The 23000-nt window shown below is 41.9% G+C and overlaps 1 protein-coding gene across 2 annotated transcripts in view; it reads right to left on the reverse strand.

Annotated features, from left to right (window-relative positions):
* Positions 1-9056: 9056 nt before the first annotated feature.
* Positions 9057-23000, reverse strand: part of LOC127574867 (glutamate-rich protein 1) — a 30423-nt gene continuing 16479 nt past the window's right edge. For both annotated transcript variants that reach the window (XM_052024325.1, XM_052024324.1), the window contains 2 exons: positions 12198-12329; positions 9057-9940 (listed from right to left, as the gene is read on the reverse strand). In XM_052024325.1, the coding sequence (XP_051880285.1) occupies positions 9585-9940; positions 12198-12329 (488 nt within the window). In that variant the 3' untranslated portion in view covers positions 9057-9584. The remainder of the gene's footprint in view (positions 9941-12197; positions 12330-23000) is intronic.

Raw genomic sequence — 23000 nt, forward strand, 5'->3', positions numbered from 1 at the left:
CCTTGGAGGACAGGTACATGGTTCACTGAAAGTGGAGTCACAGGTAGACAGGGTGATGAAGAAGTCTTTTGGCATGCTGGCCTTCATAAGTCGGGGCATTGAGTATCAAAGTTGGGAGGTCACGGTGTGGTTGTACAGAACACAGGTGAGGCCGCATTTGGAGTATTGTGTTCAGTTTTGGTCGCCATGTTATAGGAAGGATGTTATTAAACTGGAAAGAGTGCAGAAAAGATTTATGCGGATGTTTTAAACTTTAAACTTTATTTATACAGCACGGTAACAGGCCCTTCTGGCCCAATGAGCCCGCGCTGCCCAATTACACCCATGTTAACCCGTACGTCTTTGGAGTGTGGGAGGAAACCGGAGCACCCAGAGGAAACCCACATGGACACGGGGAGATAAAGTCCTTACAGACAGCGGCGGGAATTGAACCCTAATCGTTGGCACTGTAATGGTGTTACGCTAACTGCTACGCTACTGTTGCCAAGACTCAAGGGACTGAGTTATGAGGAGAGGTTGGACAGGTTAAGACTTTATTCCTTGGAGCATAGGAGACTGAGAGGTGATCTTATAGAGGTGTATAAAATCATGAGCGGCATAGACAGGGTGAATGCACTTTGACCTTTTCCCAGGATTGGGGAAATCAAAAACTAGAGGGCATAGGTTTAAGGTGAGAGGGGAAAGATTTAATAGGAGCTTGAGGGGCAACCTTTTATACAAAGGCTTGTATGAATGTGGAATAAACTACCAGAGGAAGTAGTTGAGAAAAGTACAATAACAACTTTTAAAAGGCATTTGGACAGGTACATGGATAGGAAAGGTTTAGAAGGTTATAGACCAAATGCTGGCAAATGAGACTAACTTGGTCAGTGTGGACCAGTTCAGCTGAAGGGCCTGTTTCAGTGCTGTATAACTCTATGACTGTGACTCCTATTAGTGCACTGATACACTTCTTATTCACTTGTTTTCAGATGTTACACACTAGTACAATAAATTGTCCAGTGAACCCAGTGTGTTTAAAGAGAGCATGGGAGACAGGACTGTAGTGGGTTTAAAGAGAGCCCAGGACATAGGGCCCCTCTGAGACAGACGTTGAACCACTGGGATTTCTGAACAATTGAATAGTAGATTATTGGAATTTCACTCGGGATCAAGGGTCAAGGGTCATAGGGTAGGTCATCAGATGTCCTGGATATTATTATTGGTAGAGAAATTAGGGGCATGAAGGAAAAAATATGTAAACCTTAAAACCATTATATTCAACACAGTAATAACTAATGAAACAGATATCAATAAATTGCTGTTTACTAATGTCTCAATGTCTTGACTCTTTTGCAGGCCCTTGCACAGGAGGCCACTGCAGTCTTACTATTTCACCAATTGATCCTTAACAGCCACTTATAGAATAAAATGAACAAAGGATTATATTTGATTTTCTTACTAATGTTTTGAGAACTATGTTTCCTTTTAAATAATTCAAGAAAGACTAATTAATTCTCCAAGACACTGATTGCAAGAAGTGCTGTTAATATTGAGCTATTGCAAAAAAATTAACTTTTGGATTGTATGAATTTTTTTTTTTTGATTTTAACTTACAGCATGTCTGAACTTTACCAGATGCGCATATTTGTGAATTCTGGGTCCTGAAATCTTTATTTTCTCATTTGCAATTTATTTTAAATATATTAATTGTAATTTCTTTCAAATGCTAAGCGCATACAGCAAATATAATCTTTCTTACTGGGTGCATCTTCTGAGAAACTTTACGAAGCAGGCAGACACCTTCCAAACCCATGATCTCTACCAGCTGGAAGGACAAGGGTAGTAAAAGCATGGGAACACCACCATCGAGAAGTTGCCCTCCTATTCACACGCCATCCTGAGTGGGAAATATGTCACCCTTCCTTCACCATTGCTGGGTCAAAATCCAGGAGCTTTCTCCCTAATAGCATTGTGGGTACACATAGAACATAGAATTGTGTTCGTGCTCAACACAATGCCAAATTAAACTAAATCTCTTCTGGCTGTCATATCCCTCCATTCCCTGCCTATCATGTGCCTATCTAAAAGCCTCTTAAATGCCAAAATCATATCTGCTTCCACCACTACCCCTGGCAGCCCGTTCCAGGCACCTACTACACTCAGTGTAAATAAAAACTTGCCCAGACATCTCCTTTAAACTTTCACCCCCTCACCTTAAATGCATGTCCTCCACTATTTGACATTTCGACCCTGGGAGAAAGATTCTGACTGTCCACCATATTTATGCCTCTTATAATCTTATAAACTTCTCTTAGGTCTCCCCTCAGCCTCCACTGCTCCAGAGTTTGTCCAACCTCTCCTTACAGCACATGACTTCTAATTCAGGCAGCATCCTGGCAAACCGCTTCTGCACCGTATCCAAAGCCCCACATCCTTCATGTAATGGGGCAACCACAGTTGCACACAATACCCCAAGTGCAGCCTAACCAAAGTTTTATATAGCTGCAACATGACTTCCTGACTCTTATACTCACTGGACCAATGATGGCAAGCTTGCCAATATGCTTTCTTTACCACTGTATTTACTTGTGTGGACACTTTCAGAGAGCTATGGACTTGGACCATTGATCCCTCTGTACATCAATGCTGATAAAGGTCCTGCCATTAACTGCATACTTTCCCCTGACATTTGACCTCCCAAAGTGCAAAACTTCTCACTTGTCTGGATTAAACTCTATCTGCCATTTTTCTGTCCATATCTGTAACTGACCTATATCCTGCTGTAGCCTTTGACAACTTACTTCACTGTCCACAACTCCACCAATCTTTGTGTTGTCTGCAAACTTACTAACCCACCAGTCTACATTTTCATCCAAGTTATTTATATACATCATAAACAATAGAGGCCCCTGCACTGATCTCTGTAGAACACAATCACAGACCTCCAGCCAGAGTAACATCCTTCCACCATTACCCCCTATCTTCTTTGGGCAAGCCAATTCTGAATCCAAACTGTCAAGTCACTGTGGATCCCATGCATCTTAATCTTCTGGATCAGCCTACCATGAGGGACCTTGTCAAATGCCTCACTTGAGTCCATGTAGACAACATCCACTGTTCTATCTTCATCAATCACTTTTGTCACCTACTCAAAAAATTTAATCAAGTTTGTAAGACATGACCATCCCTGCACAAAGCCATGCTGACTGTCCCTAATCAGGCCATATTTTTCCACATGTGCACATATCCTATCCTCAATCCTCTCCAATAGTTTCCATACCACTGACGAGGGGCTCACTGGCCTATAATTTCCTGGATTATCCCTATTTCCCTTCTTGAACAATGGAACAATATTGGCTACTTGCTAGTGAGGATATAAAGATCTTTGTCAAGGCCCCAACAATCTCCTCTCTTGCCCTTTTCAATAGCCTGGGATGTATCCCATCAGGCCCTGAGGATTTATCCACCTTAATGCTCTTCAAGAGACCCAGTACTACTTCTTGATCTTAAAATGCCCTAGAAACTTAGCATACCCCACACTGATCTCACTATCCTCCATATCGTTCGCCTTGGTAAATACCTCGCCCACATTCTCTGACTCCAGGCATAAATTCTCTCCTTTATCCTTAAGTGGTCCTGCCCTCTCCCTAGTTATCCTCTTGTTTTCAATGTAAGTGTAAAATGCTTTGGGATTCTCTTTAATCCCATTTTCTAAGGACACTTCATGGCCGCCTTTGGCCCTCCTAATCTCCTGCTTGAGTTCTTTCCTGCTTTCTTTATATTCGTCAAGGACCCTGTCTGATTTTAGCTTCTTAACCCTTACATATGCTTCCTGTTTCTTTTTGACTAAATTCACCACCTCTCTCATCATCCAAGGTTGCCATCCAAGTCCTTTCTCCTTGCCAGAATATAATGACTTGAACTCTGCTGTGCTGGTCTCTAACCAACTCCCACACGTCAGGTGTGGACTTGCCCAATAACAGCTGCTGCCATATGACTCCTACTAACTCCCATCTAATAATGTCATAATCTGCCCTCCCTCAATTTCGTACTTACCCGCAAGGTCCCGATTTATCCTTATTCATACCCATTTTAAAACTTAAGAAGTTGTGATTACTTTTCCAACATGGTCTCCCACTGAAAGGCCAGTCACCTGAGATCTCAAGGACTACAGTGGTTCATGAAGGCAGTACCCCAACACCTTCTGAAGGACAATTAGGGATGGGCAATTAAACGCTGGCTCAGTCTGCGAAGCTCACGCCTCTTAAATGAATAAAAAGAAAATTCCAATTAGGCCTAAGGCAAGCTTGAGCAACAGTACCTTACCTTCCATTTGGGCACGTCACAGCCTTCTGGATTCAATAATCTATCTGAAGTCAGCCTGAAGTTGTACTTGATTTCTTTTTGCATGTGTCATCCATCTGTAACATTGGTTGAGCTGGTTTGTTTTTTTCCCCTTTTTTCTTTCTTGTCTGGAAGTGGAAGTACATTCCAAAGGCTATTCAGCTTCAGGCAAAACAAGAATCTAACTATATTCAGCAATAGCACATACACAGCAGTTCTATCGAGGAACTTCTTTTTCCTATTACAGCTTCAACAATGCACCCAGATTTACAGTTCTGTATAAATAAATCAAAGTGAGCATGAAATTGCAAAGAATCAAAACATTCTTGGATGATGAGGGATATTGAGGCTCCAGTCAGGGAAAAGGAGGCATGGGTCAAGAACAGTCAGCTGGCATCAAGTGAATCCCTGGAGGAGTATGGGGATGCAGGGGTATAAGAAAGAAATCAGAAGGGCCAGAAGCATAGCTGAGATAGCATTGGCAAAGAAGATTAAGGAGAAGCCAAAGAGATTTTATAAATACATTAAGGGAAAAGAGTAACTACAAGAAAGTGCACATCTTTGTGTGGAGCCACAGGAGATGGGTAAGGTCTTCAACGAAATTTCTCCTCTGTTTTTACCATGGAGAAGGACATTAAGACTTCAGGACTTGAGGATAGACTGCATTATAGCAGAGGATATACTGGATGTCTTAAAACCTATAAATATACAGGGCCTGATCAGGTATATCATGAACATGATGGGAAGCTAGAGAAGAAATTGCAGGAGCCCTGGCTGAGAGATATGCTTCATTGTCAGAGACAGGTGACCAGAAGACTAGAGGGTGGCTAATGTTGTGCCTTTATTTAAGCAGGGCTTATAAAGAAAAACCTGGGAACTATAGACAAGTAAGCCTAACACCTGCGGTAGGTAAGTATCTAGAGGGGATTCTGAGGGATGATATACAAGCATTTGGAAAGACAGGGGTTGATTAGGAATAGTCAGCATTGCTTTGTGCGTGGGAGATCATGTCTCACAAATTTGATCGAGTCTTTTTAAGAATAGTCTATATGGACAGCAGTAAGGCCTTTGATAAGATTCCACATGGTAGGTTGCTATGGAAAGTTAGATCGGGGAGAGGTAGCTAATTGGATACAGAATTGGCTTGATGGTAGGAAGCAGAGGGTGATAGTGGAAGGTTGTTTTTGGGCCCGGAGGCCTGTGACTCAGGTGTCAGTGCTGGGCCCATTGCTATTTGCCATCTACATTAGTGGTTTGGATGAGAATATACAAAGGCATGGTTAGTAAGTTTGCAAATGACACTATAAAGGTGGCATCATTGACAGTGAAAATGATTATCAGAATTTACAGAAGAATCTTGATCAGCTTAGTAAGTGGGCCAAGGAATGACAAATGGAGTTTAATTCGGATAAGTGCAAGGAGTTGCATTTTGGGAAGACAAATCAGAGTAGGGCATTCACAGTCAGCAGCAGGGCCCTGGGGAGTGTTGTAGAACAAAGGGACCTAGGAGTACCAGTACGTGGTTTTCTGAAAGTGGCTTCACAGGTAGACAGGGTGGTGAAAGAGGTTTTTAGCACACTGGCCTTCATTAATTAGGCCATCGAGTAGAGAAGTCTGGATGTTATGCTGCTGTTGTACAAAACATTGGCAAGGCCGCATTTGGAATATTGTGTTCAGTTTCAGTCACCCTGCTACAGGAAAAATGCCATTAAGCTGGAAAGAGTGCAGAGGAGATTTATGAGAATGTTGCTGGGGAGTGACTGAGTTATGGAGAGAGGTCAAGCAGGTTGGGACTTTTTCCATTGAAGCGTGGGACAAGAACAAAAAATAGGAGCAGGAGTAGGCTATCTGGCCCGTTGAGCCTGCTCTGCCATTCAGTAATATCATGGCTGATCTGGCCATGGACTCAGAGCCACCTACCTGCCTTTTCCCCCATAATCGTTAATTCCCCTACTATGCAAAAATCTGTCTAACTCTGTCTTAAATATATTTAATGAGGTAGCCTCTACTTCTTCCCTGGGCAGAGAATTCCAGAGATTCACAACACTCTGGGAAAAGCAGTTTCTCCTCATTGATATTGGTATTGGTTTTTTATTGTCACTTGTACCGAGGTACAGTGAAAAGGTTGTCTTACAAACCGATTGTACAGGTCAATTCATTACACAGTGCAGTTACATTGAGTTAGTACAGAGTGCATTGATGTAGTACAGGTAAAAACAATAACAGTACAGAGTAAAGTGTCACAGCTGCAGAGAAAGTGCAGTGCAATAAGGTGCAAGGTCACAACAAGGTAGATCGTGAGGTCATAGTCCATCTCATTGTATAAGGGAACCGTTCAATAGTCTTATCACAGTGGGGTAGAAGCTGTCCTTAAGTCTGGTGGTACGTGCCTTCAGGCTCCTGTATCTTCTACCCTATGGAAGAGAAGAGAGAATGTCCCGGGTGGGTGGGGTCTTTGATTATGCTGGCTGCTTCACCAAGGCAACGAGAGGTAAAGACAAGAGTCCAAGGAGGGGAGGCTGGTGTCCGTGATGCACTGGGCTGTGTCCACAACTCTCTGCAGTTTCTTGTGGTCCTGGGCAGAGCAGTTGCCGTACCAAGCTGTGATACATCCAGATAGATGCACCATAGAAAGCATCCTGTGTCCTAAATCTATTCCCTGGAATCTTGAGGCTATGTCCCCTAGTTCTAGTCTCACTTACCAGTGGAAACAACTTTCCTGCCTCTATCTTGTCTATTCCTTTCATAATTTTATATGTTTCTGTAAGATCCCCTCTCATTCTTCTGAATTCCAGCAAGTATAGTCCCAGGTGACTCAATCTCTCCTCATAGGCTAATCCCCTCATCTCTGGAATCAACCGGTTGAACCTCCTCTGCACTGCCTCCAAAGCTAGTACATCTTTTCTTAAGTATGGAGAAGAACTGCACGCAGTACTCCAGCTACGGCCTCACTAGTACCCTGTACAGTTGCAGCATAACCTCCCTCTCTTAAATTCAATCCCTCTAGCTATGAAGGCCAACATTCCATTTGGATAATGAGGGGTGATCTTATGGAGGTGTATAAAATCATGAGAGGCATTGATAGCGTGAATGCACTCAGTCTTTTTCCCAGGGTTGGGGAATCAAGAACTAGATAGGTTTAAGGTGAGAGATTTAATAGGAACCTGAGGGGCAACTTTTTAAACTCAGAGGGTGTTCAGGATATGGAATGAGTTGCCAGAGGAAGTGGTTGAGGCAGGTACATTAACAGCATTTAAAAAGGTACTTGGGCACATACATGGATTGGAAAAGTTTAGATGGCTGGCCTGGACCAGTTGGATCAAAGGGTCCATTTCCATGCTGTACAACTCCATAAAACAGCTCAACTGATGGTAAAGACACACATGTTTAAGTTAACAAGACTATTATATTTCAACATCGATTTAAGATTACTTTAAAATTTGGTGCACAATGTGACTTTTTGATCCCTCAACGTCAGCTGCGATCCAGTGAAAGTCATGCCTCAAGCCAGACACCACCTCACAGCGCCAAGGACCCAGGTTCAATGCTGCCCTCTGTTGTCTGTGTAGAGTTTACCATACTCTCTGCAACTATGTGAGTGGCCCCAGATTGCTCTGGTTTCCACCGCCATCCTGGGTTGGTTGGTTAATTGACCATTTTAAGTTGCCTCCAACTGCTGGGGGGCAGTTGAGTAGAATGTGCGAAGAAGCAAAGAATAAAAAAAATGGGATTGATGCAGGAGTAGTGTAAATAGATGGTCAATGCAGATTTGATGGACCATTTCCGGGCTACATCTTTTGATGACCCTGTAACTCAATCAAAGTGGCTCTAGCTGTTCTCTGATTTTGAATACTATTTCAGAAAAGTCCTGCTACTGGACAAGTGCTTCTTCCTACAGAGGCAAGGTAACAGATTTCCAAAAAAATTGTGCATTTTTGTTTGTAAGGATTGCATTGCTAGGAACAAAATTTGATATAAATCACAGAATAAAGCACAAATGTATTGGAATTAGTAGCACATGCTGAGAGCCAGAGCTTATGCTACTGATGCTATAACCCACTCCATAGGGAACAAATTATACTGTCAATTTTATACAAACCAATGTTCATTATATATTCTACAAGCATCATGCATGAACTATCAAAATTATATACACATCAGGAATAAGAGTATTTTCATTCAATTCCTTCAAAGTAAAGGATAATTTACTACATCCTGTAAAATACCTACAACCACTGAAGAATCATGAAATTTGAGGATGGCATTGTCTCCCTGTCAGGATCTATTGTGTAATTTCCAAGATGAAAGATATACCTGTATGATTTACAGTTTAAAAGATTTGGATTTTTGTTTTTAAATAGTATTATTTTGTTTATGAAATGTTCTTTTATTTTCCATTCAGCAAAGTAACATCATAAACAAATGTCCATAACTTTCTGGCTACTTAAAATCATTGCAGTAATTTTGGGTTTCAAAGCTTCAAAATAATGGCCATGAACCAATCTGAACTGATGTCACAGTTTCCTCACTGTGCATCCTTGAAAATTTGGAATCAACCAAGTTGCTCCAGCAGAGACAGCAGATGATTATCCAATGGCACTGGTAAAAGATGGGAAGAAAATCTGCCTTGCGTTATTCTATCACAAATTACCATTTAGCCAAATATCATTTCTGCAAGAAGTTCAAATCTAATTTTTTTTACATTGACAAAATAACTAATAGTCAGGTGAGACAGGAAAACAGTTTAATGTCATATTCAGCTTGCATCATAGAAATATTTTAACTGTAACATTAATTGTAAATCAATTCTCTACATATATATGTAGAAACAAGTTATATCTCAAAATAACTTAATTTTACACTAAGACAATTGCACAATGATGCAAAATAATGAAAAGTTTGATAAAAACGATCCTTTGTTTCAGCCTTTTGGTACAAATGTTCAAGAATGAAATAGACTTAATGGCAGTTGCATGGCAGGCAAATATTGAAAAATTGGCATCATCTTAAGCAAAAGGGTAGAAAGGCAAAATCATTTAAACTGTTCTCTACAAAATACTATAAATGTGCACATGGAAAAAACTGCATTCTCCCATAAAAATGCTGACAACAGTGATAACTGATTAAACCTTCCAATTCTAGGAACATTACATGCTCTGGGTTCTGAATATTGGAGTTTAGGGACTGGAAATCAATGCTGGGGAAGAAATTATCCAAGAATGTTAAAGATAGCAATGTAAAACAGCAAGGTACAATTCCTAGGTTGCATTTAAGTCAATGACCTCAACTGCTTTTTCAGCTTCAGCAACATCATCATTGCTGCCCTCCCCTGGTTGATAAATTAATTCCACAGCTGTGGCTTTCGATACCAGTCCAGCCGCCTTTAGCTTTTCTTTATGTCGTTTCTTTTTCAGTTTTCTTCTCCTGTTTTTAGTTAACATTTCTGTTTCAGACTTTGCAGAATATAATGTCAATGTTTGCAAGATGTCAGTCTGTAACATTGTTGGCTGTTGAAATTCTGTTCGTGTCTTTTCACTAAAGCTTTCAAGCACTGAGCTCTTGAACTTCCTTTTCCGCTTATGCTTTCTTTGGAATTCTTTTGCAGAATGTCTTTCTATAATTGAGCAAATACTTATGTAATAGATATTGCAACTCATTGGGTTTTCTATTATCATGGACTAATACAGCACGGATACAGGCCCTTCGGCCCAACCAGTCCACAGAGACCATGGTGCCCACCCAGCTTGTCCCAATTTTCTGTGTTTGGCCCATATCCTTCCAAGTCCTGCCCATGCATTAACCTATCCAAGTGCTTCTCAAATTATATTATTGTATCTGCCTCAACCATTTCATCCGGCAGCTCGTTCCATATACTCACCACGCTCTGCGTGAAAAAATTGCCCCTCAGGTCCCTTTTAAATCTTTCCCCTCTCACTCTAAACCTATGCCCCCTAGTTTTGGACTCCCCTACCCTGGGGAAAAGACTGTTACTATCCACCTTATTTATGCCTCTCATAATCTTAAACATATCTAAAAGGTCATCCCTCACTCTCCTACGTTCCATGGAATAAAGATCTAGCCTTGCTAACCTCTCCCTTTAACTCAGCCCTTCTGGTCCTGGCAACATCCTATCATTCTATCAAAAAATTACCAAGGATTGTAGCATGATATAAAAAGCTGTGTGCACTTAATCCACCCATTTGTGAACTACATTCTATGAACACTATAAGTAAATACTTTACAAATAATATTTTGGAAAATAAACTGGATTTACTGTTATACCAAAATACAGGAAAAACTACAGAAAATGGGCATTTTAAGAGCTCAATTTTATCCATTTGAAAACTGATCTCATTCTCAGAATATCAATGTCATTCCATTTCCATTACAACTTTATTACACGATGAGAGGGAAGTAGAGATTTTGAGTCCCAAAAGTGACAAGTCTGACAAGGAATCCTCAAATAAAGTTTGACTTTTACTTCTAGTAATGCAGGGTGAATATCATTTAGGTTGATGAAAATATCTCAAAATCAAATCAACATTTACAAAATGAGAGGGGAAAGATTTAATAGGAACTTGAGGGGCAACTTTTTGTTTTACACAAATAAGTGGTATGTGGAATGAGCTGCCAGAGGAAGTGATTGAAGCGGGGACAATAATAAGTTTTAAAAGACAGTTGGACAGGTACATGGATAGGAAAGGTTTAGAAGGTTATGGGCCAAATGCTGGCAAATGGGACTAGCTTGGATGGGGCAGCTTGGTCAGCATGGACCAGTTGGGCCGAAGGCCCCGTTTGTGCTGCTTAACTCTACGACTCTGGAAAGATGAACTTGGAATTTGCAGTTCCAACAACTGCAAAACTGCCATCAGTCACTTTCATTATTCTAAAAATATCAGTAAGCACATAGCTAGTCGAGTGCAGAAACTCCAAATTGCTGTCAGTGAGATTCTGATTCTTTACTCTTGCAGCCTTTACAGGTGCATTCAAATACTGACATGTCCATTAAAACGATTGAGATTTGCATCTAATCTTGTGGTTAAAAAAGACCAAAAATATCTGGCTTTATTAAATGACATACCAGACTTTTATCAAATTCAAGACATAATTACTATTCAACAAATTCTCAAATCCTAAAAGAATGAATTTTGGGGGTCCTACATTCACTCAAATCACATAAATGTTTTTAATTTTTAAACTAAATTTTAACTTTAAGTCAGTTCATCATTTTCATCTTCCCATAATATCCTGTAAATGTGCCAATCTCTTCTTTCTGTAAATCTTAAAATGAAGTAAAATTAATTTTACTTCAAGCATAACAACTTTTGGCCTTATACAACTTGTTTTCTCATACTGCCTGGGCTCCTGCCTTCAACTACTTTGCCTGACATTCTGTTCCAGCTATTGAATATTTTGTGTAAAGAAATTTTCCATGAGTGAGAATTACTTTCCAATGCAATTACTGAGCTTGCTTAATGATATTCAGTACAGCTCTTGCACAATTTGCACTGTTGTATGATACCACCAGTCGGCATCCTATCTAAAATGGTATCGGTAAAAGGAAAAGCTGTGTCATAAAACTCCGGTTCATCCTTGTGCACAGGTTTCTTTGAAGTTAGGCACCAATTGCCATCCCTTGATCTCAGACCAGAAAATCCAGGCTTACCTTGTAGTTGGATCCAAGAGCCAAACTAATCGAAGAAACAATAATATGCTGCAAAAGACTGGAAGTTATTGTGTTTGAAGCATGTAATCAATTATTGCAACCACTGTTCATTTCAACTCATCTAGAAATATAAATATGCCCAATATTGAATAGCTAATGTTTGACAAATCTTTTAAAATGCCCTAGGGGGAAAAAAGCTTTCTACCTTCTGATTCTTCTTCACTTGATTTTTGAGGTTCATGCCGCTCATTTGGTCTAGTTGCACACACTTCATATCCAGAAGGGGGTAGGCTCACTGTATAGACTTTCCTGCATTCAGGAACAATTTGTGAAGTACCTGTGGAAGATTTAAAAAAATTTTTGTACTTTCTCTACTTTTGTTACTCTAAGGCAGTGGTTTTCAACCTTTTTCCATGCTGCAGCCCCCCAGAACATGTCCTTGTTAGATGGTGAACTCCCACAGCCCGCAAAATCAAACAATTGATAATTCATGCATACAACATTTAAATTACTGCACATAGGCCCTATTGAAATAGTGACTATTTCAATCACTGATTATTACCAGAGGTGTCTTTCAGTGTTCAGTTCAAAGTGAAGGTTGTGCCTCTTTTGCATTGCAGAGTTTGTCCAAACGTGGTGGTATGTGCGACAAACATATGCATATGTCATCCTCAATATTCAGTGTTGATCTGTATTTGGGTTTCATGGCAGTGACTGCAGAAAATGCTATTTCGCACAAGTGAGTGGTTGCAAATGGTAACAGAACATTGACAGCTTTGCTGGACAGCAGTGGATACTCCTGGGAACATGCTATCCAGAACGACCATTATATTATAGAACGAATTATAGACCTGTGAGTCTTACCTCAGTGGTTGGTAAGCTGATGGAGAAGATCCTGAGAGGCAGGATTTATGAACATTTGGAGAGGTATAATATGATTAGGAATAGTCAGCATGGCTTTGTCAAGGGCAGATCCTGTCTTACGAGTCTGATTGAATTTCTTTGAGAATGTGACTAAGCAAATCGATGAAGGGAGAGCAGTAGATGTAGTGTATATGGATTTCAGCAAGGCATTTGATAAGGTACCCCATGCGAAGCTTATGGAGAAGGTGAGGAGACATGGGATCCAAGGGGACATTGCAGTGTGGATCCAGAACTGGCTGGCCCACAGAAGGCAAAGAGTGGTCGTTGAAGGGTCGTATTCTGAGTGGAGGTCGGTGACCAGTGGTGTACCTCAGGGATCTGTACTGGGACCCTTACTCTGTGATTTTTATAAGCGACCTGGATGAGGAAGTGGAGGGGTGGGTTAGTAAGTTTGTGGATGACATGAAGGTTGGGGGTGTTGTGGACAGTTTGGAGGGTTGTCAGAGGTTACAGAGGGACATAGATAGGATGCAGAGTTGGGCTGAGAAGTGGCAGGTGCGGTTCAACCCAGATAAGTGTGAAGTGGTTCATTTTGGTAGGTCAAATATGTTGGTGGAATATAGTATTAATGGTAGGACTCTAGGCAGTGTGGAGGATCAGAGGGATCTTGGGGTCTGAGTCCATAGGACGCTCAAAGTGGCTGCACAGGTTGCCTCACTTGGAGTATTGTGCTCAGTTCTGGTGGCCTCACTACAGGAAAGATGTGGAAGCCATAGAAAGGGTGCAGAGGAGATTTACAAGGATGCTGCCTGGAATGCGGACCATGCCTTATGAAAGCAGGTTGAGGGAACTCGGCGTTTTCTCCTTGGAGACGGAGGATGAGGGGGGGGGACCTGACAGAGGTGTATAAGATGATGAGAGGTATTGATAGGGGAGATAGTCAGAGGCTTTTCCCCAGGGCTGAATTGGTGGCCACAAGAGGACATAGGTTTAAGGTGCTGGGGAGTAGATATAGAGGAGATGTCAGGGGTAAGTATTTTTTTTTACTCAGAGTGGTGAGTGCATGGAATGGGCTGCCGGAAACAGTAGTGGAGGTGGATACGATAGCGTCTTTCAAGAGACTGTTAGATAGGTACATGGAGCTGAGTAAAATAGATGGCTATGGATAAGCCTAGTAATTTCTAGGGTAGGGACAGGTTCGGCACAGCTTTGTGGGCCGAAAGGCCTGAACTATGCTGTAGTTTTTCTATGTTTCTCTATGTTTCCATGACGAAAGTGACATCCGGTTGAACTGCAAGCGCAAAGTCCTGTCAGATGACAGTTCAGCCAATTCTTCTTGTTCACGTCCAGTTAAATCAGTAAGCATGCATTCAAATGGATTTCGAATCCAATCAAACATGCTCGTGTCATTGTCACCGAAATACTCATGGAAATAATGTGACAGCTGTTGAATATGGTTCAAAACGGTGCTTGCAATGGCCTCAGTCTCGTTCACTGTCAGAAGGTCAGACAGCAATGGAAACATATCATAAACGCCTTGCTCGCATCTTCCCTTCCAGATATGGAGTTTTTTCTGGAAGGCATTGATTTTGTCATGCGTCTTCAGAACATTTGAGCCAGGTCCTTGCAATGATAGATTTAAGCTGTTCAAAATGCTGAAAATATCTGCAAGATAAGCTAATCTGGCAACCCACGTCTCATCTGTCAAGAACTGTGCCAATGATCCATTATGCTCATTTAGAAAAATGAGCAGTTCATCTCGCAATTCATATACACGCTGCACAACGCAGCCTCGTGACAGCCATCTGACTTCTGTATGTAGCAACAATTGCTTATGCTCGGCTTCCATTTCATGGTATATGTTTTCAAACAAACGATGATTGAGCAGCCTGGCTTTGATAAAGTTAACGATTTTAATGCATATGGAAAACACATCTGCAAGATTTTCATCCATATCCTTTGCAGCCAAAGCCTCACGGTGAATCATGCAGTGGGTTGCTGCTACATGTGCAGCTACTTCTTTCACTTGTGCGACTAGACCCGACTTTCGTCCCATCATTGCGGCAGCACCATCCGTACATACTCCAATACACTGTGTCCACGCCAATGCCGATTGTACAAAAAAAAGTGTCAAGCACACGGAAAAGTTCTTCACCGGTGGTACGCCCTGGGAGCACCTTGCAAAACTAGAAGTCTTCCAAAGCCTCTCCTTCCCAGCAATATCGAACATAAACCAACAACCGCGCAGCACTGGCAACATCAGTACTTTCATTGAGCTGAATCGCAAATCTGACTCACTGAAGACATGCTATCAGCTGGCCCTGTATATCTTCCGCCATATCGCCAATTCTTCTGCTTACTGTGTTATCAGACAGTGGAATGGCTTTCAGTTTTTGACTGGATTCTTTTCCCAGTACAACTTTGCACATATCTACTTCTGCAGGCAGTATAAGCTCTTCTCCAATTGTGTGAGGCTTTCTGGAACGTGCTATTCATAATGCTACCAAATATGATGCACGAAGAGCCTTCTCATTTACAGTGGTGCAGGCTGTCATTTTGCCTTTCTGCTTGAGATACAGCTCCTTTTGCCACTCAAAATATTCCTTCGGCTTACTGGCAATATCTGGATGCACTGTTATTAAATGGCACTTTAATATCGCTGGTTTCATTACATCGTTGGAGTGTGTTTGCAAACACGCAACACAGAGAGGTTGGTCCGCAATTGTCCCCACTGCGATGAAGCCAAATGAAATGTATTCTGGGTCGTACTTGCATTGTTTTCTCTTTCCCTTATCCCCTTCGTCATCAGAATCTTCCGGTTTCTGGTCAGCTTTTCTCTTCAGAAATTTCTCCATACTCAGCAATACATGCTGGACAGTTTAATTACTACTACTGATAAACAAAATTATCAAAACTAATCTAAAATTTACACACTTGCACATTTTTTGTTTAACAGTGACATCACTGTGGCGTAAATGCACAGTAAGTAAGCAATATTATTAAGGCACACCAACGTCACTCAGTCTCACTAACACTACAGTGCACAACAGAATAGTAGTGAGTATTGAACACTACTGACTACTCAAATCGAATATTAAACGGCTGCTTACCAGAAGGGAACACCGTCAAAGTCTCTAAGATTGTTGCCTATAACAGATAGATCTGGCCGATTTTCTGAATAGTGGAAAACTGGAGCAAGCAAGTAAGCTACGTCTTTGTAACAGGTCGCTTTTCCATTTTTTTCTTGGCTTGATCGCGAACCCCCGGCAACCCGCTGCGGACTCCCAGGGGTCTGCGGACCACAGGTTAAAAACCTCTGCTCTAAGGAACTTAAAGTCATTGTGCAAGTTTACAACTACTATGAGTTGTCAATGTTTAAATGTAAAAGAAATGCATGGCTTTTTAAGGCTATAAGAAGGATTGTAGATTATCCAGCTTCTAAGGCATACCCCACCATTCAGTAGAATCAGTGTTGATGGAGCATTCCTCAAGTCCACATTTCTGTCCTTTCACCATAACCCTGAATTCCATTACCAACTAGAAATCTATCCACTTCAGAGGTAAATACACTGAAATACTCTGCCCATACAGCTCTCTGGCAGAGTTTCAAAGACACTCAATCATCAGAGAGAAGAAGAATGCTGGATATAGTTTGCCAACTTGCCCTGGATCACATGGGCCCTAACCCTTTGAACCATGTGGGCCCTTCTCAAAGGCTTTACTAAAATCCATGTAAATCATGTCTACTGCCCTGCTCTGATCCATACACTCTGTTACCTCTTCAAAGAATTCAAATTGGTCAGACAGGATCTTCCCTTGACAAAGCCATATTGGCCATCTCTCATTGCTCCCTGCCTTTTCAAGTAATCTTTAAGCCTTTACCTCACAATTTTTTCCAGCATCTTCCCTGCCATTGATGTTCAGCTCACAGGCTAAAAGACTTAACTATTAGGCTCTATAGTTAACAGGCTTTTACCTGATACCCTTCTTGAAAAGGGGGAAGCACATTTGCCATCCTCCAGTCACCTGGTACCTCAGTTGTGTCCAGAAAAGATTTAAAAATCTCATCCACAGTTCCAGCAATCTCTCCCCTTGCCAACTACAGCAACCTGGGATAAATCCCATCTGGTCCTGGGGACTTATCCACCTTTAAGTCTGCTGAGGCATAATGTACCTCCTCTCTATTTATGGAAACCTGCACTTGGCTTTCACCTACCCTTTTGCTGAATTTTCCAACTACAATGTCAGTTTTGTTTGCAAATACCGTTGGAAAGTATTCATTTAGGACCTCACCAATGCCTCCTTGCACAGATGGCCCCCCATTGTCCCTATTGGGCCCTACTTTTACCCTGGTTATTCTTTTGTCCTTAATATACATAGAATAATAAGCATCTACAGGAGGCGCTGCCTCAACAAGGCAACATCCATCAAAGATCCCCACCATTTGAGTCACGCCATCTTCTTGCAGCTACCATCGGGCAGGAGGTACAGAGGCCTGAAGTCCCACACCACCATGATCAAGAACAGCTATTTCCCTCAACCATTCAGTTCTTGAACCAACTGGCAAAACCCTAATCACTACAGTTTAGCAACACTATGACCACTTTGATCACACTGCACTAAAATGGAATTTGTTTTCTTTGTTCTAATTGAGCTCTTTCTTGTAAAATGTGTGTATAATTTATGTTTTTCTTATGAAGGCTGCTTATATGATGCTATGTGCCTGTGATGCTGCTGATAGTACAGTGGCATGCAAAAAGTTTGGGCACCCCTGGTCAAAATTACTGTTACTGTGAAAAGCTAAGCTAACCTGATTTACAAAAGGCATAAAGTTAAAGATGACACATTTCTTTAAGTTTTTTAAGCAAGATTACTTTTTGATTTCCATCTTTTACAGTTTCAAAATAACAAAAAAGGAAAAGGGCCCGAAGCAAAAGTTTGGGCACCCTGCATGGTCAGTACCTAGTAACACCCCCTTTGGCAAGTATCACAATTTGTAAATGCTTTCTGTAGCCAGCAAAGAGTCTTTCAATTCTTGTTTGGGGGATTTTTGCCAATTCTTCCTTGCAAAAGTCTTCTAGTTCTGTGAGATTCTTGGGCCGTCTCGCATGTACTGCTCTTTTGAGGTCTATCCACAGATTTTTGATGATGTTTAGGTCGGGGGATTGTGAGGGTCATGGCAAAACCTTCAGCTTGTGCCTCTTAAGGTAGTCCATTGTGGATTTTGAGGTGTGTTTAGGATAGTTATCCTGTTGTAGAAGCCATCCTCTTTTCACCTTCAGCTTTTTTTTTTAAAGACAGTGTGATGTTTGCTTCCAGAATTTGCTGGCATTTAATTGAATTCATTCTTCCCTCTACCAGTGAAATGTTCTCCGTGCCACTGGCTACGACACAAGCCCAAAGCATGATTGATCCACCCCAGTGCTTAACAGTTGGAGAGGTGTTCTTTTCATGAAATTCTGCACCCTTTTTTCTCCAAACTTTCCTGCGTCCTCACCACAAAATTCAGTGTCATAAGTTTGTAAAGGAACACCTAAACAAGCCTGATGCATTTTGGAAACAAGTCCTGTGGACTGATGAAGTTAAAATAGAACTTGTTAGCCACAATGAGCTAACAAGTTCTATTTTAACAATATTTGGAGAAAAAACGGTGCAGAATTTCATGAAAAGAACACCTCTCCAACTGTTAAGCACTGGGGTGGATCGATCATACTTTGGGCTTGTGTCGCAGCCAGTGGCACGGGGAACATTTCACTGGTAGAGGGAAGAATGAATTCAATTAAATACCAGCAAATTCTGGAAGCAAACATCACACCGTCTGTAAAAAAGCTGAAGATGAAAAGAGGATGGCTTCTACAACAGGATAACTATCCTAAACACACCTCAAAATCACAATGGACTACCTCAAGAGGCACAAGCTGAAGGTTTTGCCATGGCCCTCACAGTCCCCTGACCTAAACATCATCAAAAATCTGTGGATAGACCTCAAAAGTGCAGTGCATGCAAGACGGCCCAAGAATCTCACAGAACTAGAAGCCTTTTGCAAGGAAGAATGGGCAAAAATCCCCCAAACGAGAATTGAAAGACTCTGCTGGCTACAGAAAGCATTTACAAGCTGTGATACTTGCCAAAGGGGGTGCTACTACGTAGTGACCATGCAGGGTGCCCAAACTTTTGCTTCGGGCCCTTCTCCTTTTTTGTTATTTTGAAACTGTAAAAGATGGAAATCAAAAAGTAATCTTGCTTAAAAAATTAAAGAAATGTGTCATCCTTAACTTTATGCCTTTTGTAAATCAGGTTGTCCTTTACTCGCTTAGCTATTCAGAGTAACAGAAGTTTTGACCAGGGGTGCCCAAACTTTTGCATGCCACTCTAAGTTTTTCATTGCACACGCTCTTGTGCATATGACAATAAGCTTGACTTTGACCATCTTCAGTGACTTCTCAGAATACTTTTCAGGATCTGTGTTTTAGTCTTCTCTGTACTGCTGTTTTGGAAGAAACTGTCTGGAGTAATTTCTCTCCCTCTGAAAATTTCTGCACCCTCACAGTAGTACCTAAACTCATACTTAGGAGGTAACAGACTGTTCATTCTCACTCTTACAGTTTTTCTTAAATTAAAATGACAGGACAAAAGTAATCAGTATTTATATTAAGTTAGGTGCAATCTATAGCAAGGGGAGATGACCACTCAGGAGAAAGCAGCAGCAGCAGCCAGGACTGTGGCATCTGGACTGGCTCGGAAGCTCAGCAGGGAAGAGCGAGGGCAGAGAGGACTATATGTGATACAAGACTCGATAGTTAGGGGGGCACACAGGAGATTCTGTGGCCGCAAAATGGATTCCAGGATGATGTGTTGCCTCCCTGGTGCTAGGGTCGAGGATGTTTCAGAGCAGTTGCAGAACATTCTCAAGGGGGAGGGTGAGCATCCAGAATGGTGTACATTGGCACAAATGACATGGGTAGAAAAAGGGATGAGGTCCTGTGGAGTAATACGGGGGATTAGGAAAGAGGTGAAAAGGAAGACATTAAGGGTGGTAATCTCTGGATTGCTCCCACTGCCACGTGCTAGTGAGGGTAAGAATGGAGGATATGGCAGATGAATACATGGCTGAACAGTTAGTGCAGGGGGCAGGGATTCAAGACTTTTGGACCATTGGGATCTCTTCTGGGAGAAATGTGACCTGTACAAGGGGGATGGGTGGCACCCGAACTGCAGGGGTGCCAATATTCGAAGCTGCCAATATCCTGGCAGGCAGATTTGCTAGTGCTACTAGGGAGGGTTTAAACTAGATCAGCAGCTGGGTAGGATCCAAAGCAGAAGCAAGGCAGATGGGAGGCTGGAAGTTGAGAGAGAATTCAATGTGATCAAGTTCAGTAAACAAGACAGGCAGCAGCATGGCAGAGATCAAGGAAAGACTGTGACTAAAGTGTATTTATTTCAACGTGAGAGGCCTGACAAGTAAGATGGATAAACGCAGGGTATGGGTAGCTATGTTGGACTGAGATATTATAACTAATACAGAAACATGGCTAAGGGAGGGACAGGATTGGCAGCTAAAATGTTCCAGGGTACAGGTGCTATAGGCGGGATGAAAGAGAAGAGGGGAACTGCATTTCTGATTAAGGAGAACAGCACGGCAGTAGTCTTAGGTGAAATTACTCTGGGATCTCCCAATGATGCTTCACGGGTGGAGCTCAGAAATAAGAAGGGAATTGTTGGGATTGTACTAAAGGCTCCCTAATAAGTCAAAGGAAATTAGAACAAATATGCAGGGAGATTGCAGAAAGTTGCAAGAATTATAATTTTGCCATAGTAGGTGATTTTAACTAGGATTGCCATAGTGCTAAAGGCTTAGGTGGGGTGGAATTTGTTAAGTGTGTTCAGACAATATACAGAAGGTCATACTGGGGAGAGGGCAAAGCTTGACCTTCTCTTGGAAATCAGGTGGGACAAGTGACAGAGGTGTCAATGGGGAAGCACTTTGGGACCAGTGACCACAGCTCTACTATTTTTTAATTAGTTATGGAAAGGGACATAGTTGGTCCACAATTTAAAAGTTCTAAATTGGGGTAAGGCAAATTTTGACTGTATTAGACAGGAACGTGCAAAAGGTGATTGGACTAGGTTGTTTGCAGGTTAAGGCACATCTAGCAAGTGCGAGGCTTTTAAAAGTGAGATAGAGAATTCATGGTCTGCATGTTCCTATTAGAGAGTGAAGGACAAGGCTGGCAGGAGTAGGAAACCCTGGATGATGAGAGATATTGAGGCTCTGGTCAGGAAAAAGGAGGCATTGGTCAGGTACAGGCAGCTGGGACCAAGAGAATCCCTCGAGTATAGGGGTTGTTGGAGTATACTTAGGAAGGAAATCAGAAGGGCAAAAAGGGTCATGAGATAGCTTTGGCATACAAGTTTAAGGGGAATCCAAAGAGATTTCAAGTATATTAAGGGAAAAAGAGCAACCAGAGAGAGAATAGGGCACCTCAAAGACCAAAGTGGACATCTTTGGTGATGGGCGAGGTCCTCAATGAATAGTTCTCCTCCATGTCTTTCTGCATGATAAAAATGAAGATTTCAGAACTTGAGGTAGTTGATGGGGAAGTCTTGGGGATAGTTCGTTACAGTAGAAGAGGTGCTGGATGTCTTTAAACATACGAATATAGAACATATAGTACGGCACAGGAACAGGCCCTTCGGCCCACGATGTTGTGCTGAACTAATTAAATTAGAAATCAAATCCCCAACTAAACTAATCCCTACACAATATCCATATCCCTGCATTTCCTGCACATTTATGTGCCTCTCTAAGAACCTCTTGAACACCTCTTATATTTGCCTCCACCACCACCACCCCTGGCAGCACACCACTCTGTAAAAAAAAAACTTGCCTTGCACATCTCCTTTAAACTTGCCCCCTCTCACATTAAATGCATGCCCTTTGGTATTAGACATTTCAACCCTGGGAAAAAGATACCGGCTGTCTACTCTATCTATGCATCTCATAATCTTATAAACCTCTATCAGATCTCCCCTCAGCCTCTGCTGCTCCAGAGAAAACAACCCAAGTTTATCCAACCTCTCCTTATTGTACGTGCCCTCTAATCGAGGCAGCATCCTGATAAGCCTCTTCTGCACCCCCTCCAAAGCCTCCACATTCTTCCTGTAATGGGGTGACCACAATTAAGTGCAATACTCCAGATGCCACCTTCCTAGTTTTATAAAGCTGCAACATAACTTCCCAACTCTTGGAACTCAATTCCTCAACTAATAAAGGCAAGCATGCCATACAGCTTCTTTATCAAACTGTGTAGCCACTTTCAGGGAGCTATGGACTTGGACTCCAAGATCCCTCTGCCATTAACAATGTACCGTTCCCTTAACACTTCACATGTGGCCGGATTAAACTCCATCTGACATTTCTCCACCCATATCTGCAACTGATCTATATCCCCCTGTATCCTTTGGCAGTCTTCTATGCTATCTACAACACCAATCTTCGTATCATCTGCAAACCTACTAACCCACCTTCGTTTTCATCCAGTCATTTATATACATCAAAAACAACAGAGATCCCAGGACGGATCCCTGCAGGACACCACTAGGCACAGATCTCCAGCCAGAATAAGTCCCATCAACCACTACCCTCTGTCTTCTATGGGCAAGCCTATTCTGAATCCCAATGGCCAATTCACAGTGGATCCCAAGCATCTTAATCTTCTGGATGAGCCCTCCCATGAGGGATCTAGTCAAATGCCTTACTAAAATCTACGTAGGCAACAGATACAGCTCTACCTTCATCAATCACCTTCGTCACCTCCTTGAAAAACTCAATCAAGTTAGTAAGACGTGACTTGCCCCGTACAAAGCCATGCTGACTGTCCCTAATTAGGCCATAGTTTTCCAAATGCTAATAAATCCTATCCCTAAGAATCCTCTCCATTAACTTCCCTATCACTGCTGTGAGACTTACCAGTCTACAGCTTCCAGGATTATCTCTATTTCCCTTCTTGAATAATAGAACAACGTTAGCTACTCACCATTCCTCTGGGACCTCTCTGTGTCCTCTCTAGCCACAAGTGATATTGGTCAAGGCCCCATCAATCTCTCTTGCCTCTCTCAATAACCTGGGGTATATCCCATTATG

This window comes from Pristis pectinata, chromosome 10 (assembly GCF_009764475.1).
Source record: "Pristis pectinata isolate sPriPec2 chromosome 10, sPriPec2.1.pri, whole genome shotgun sequence".
NCBI classification, from domain to species: Eukaryota; Metazoa; Chordata; class Chondrichthyes; order Rhinopristiformes; family Pristidae; genus Pristis; species Pristis pectinata.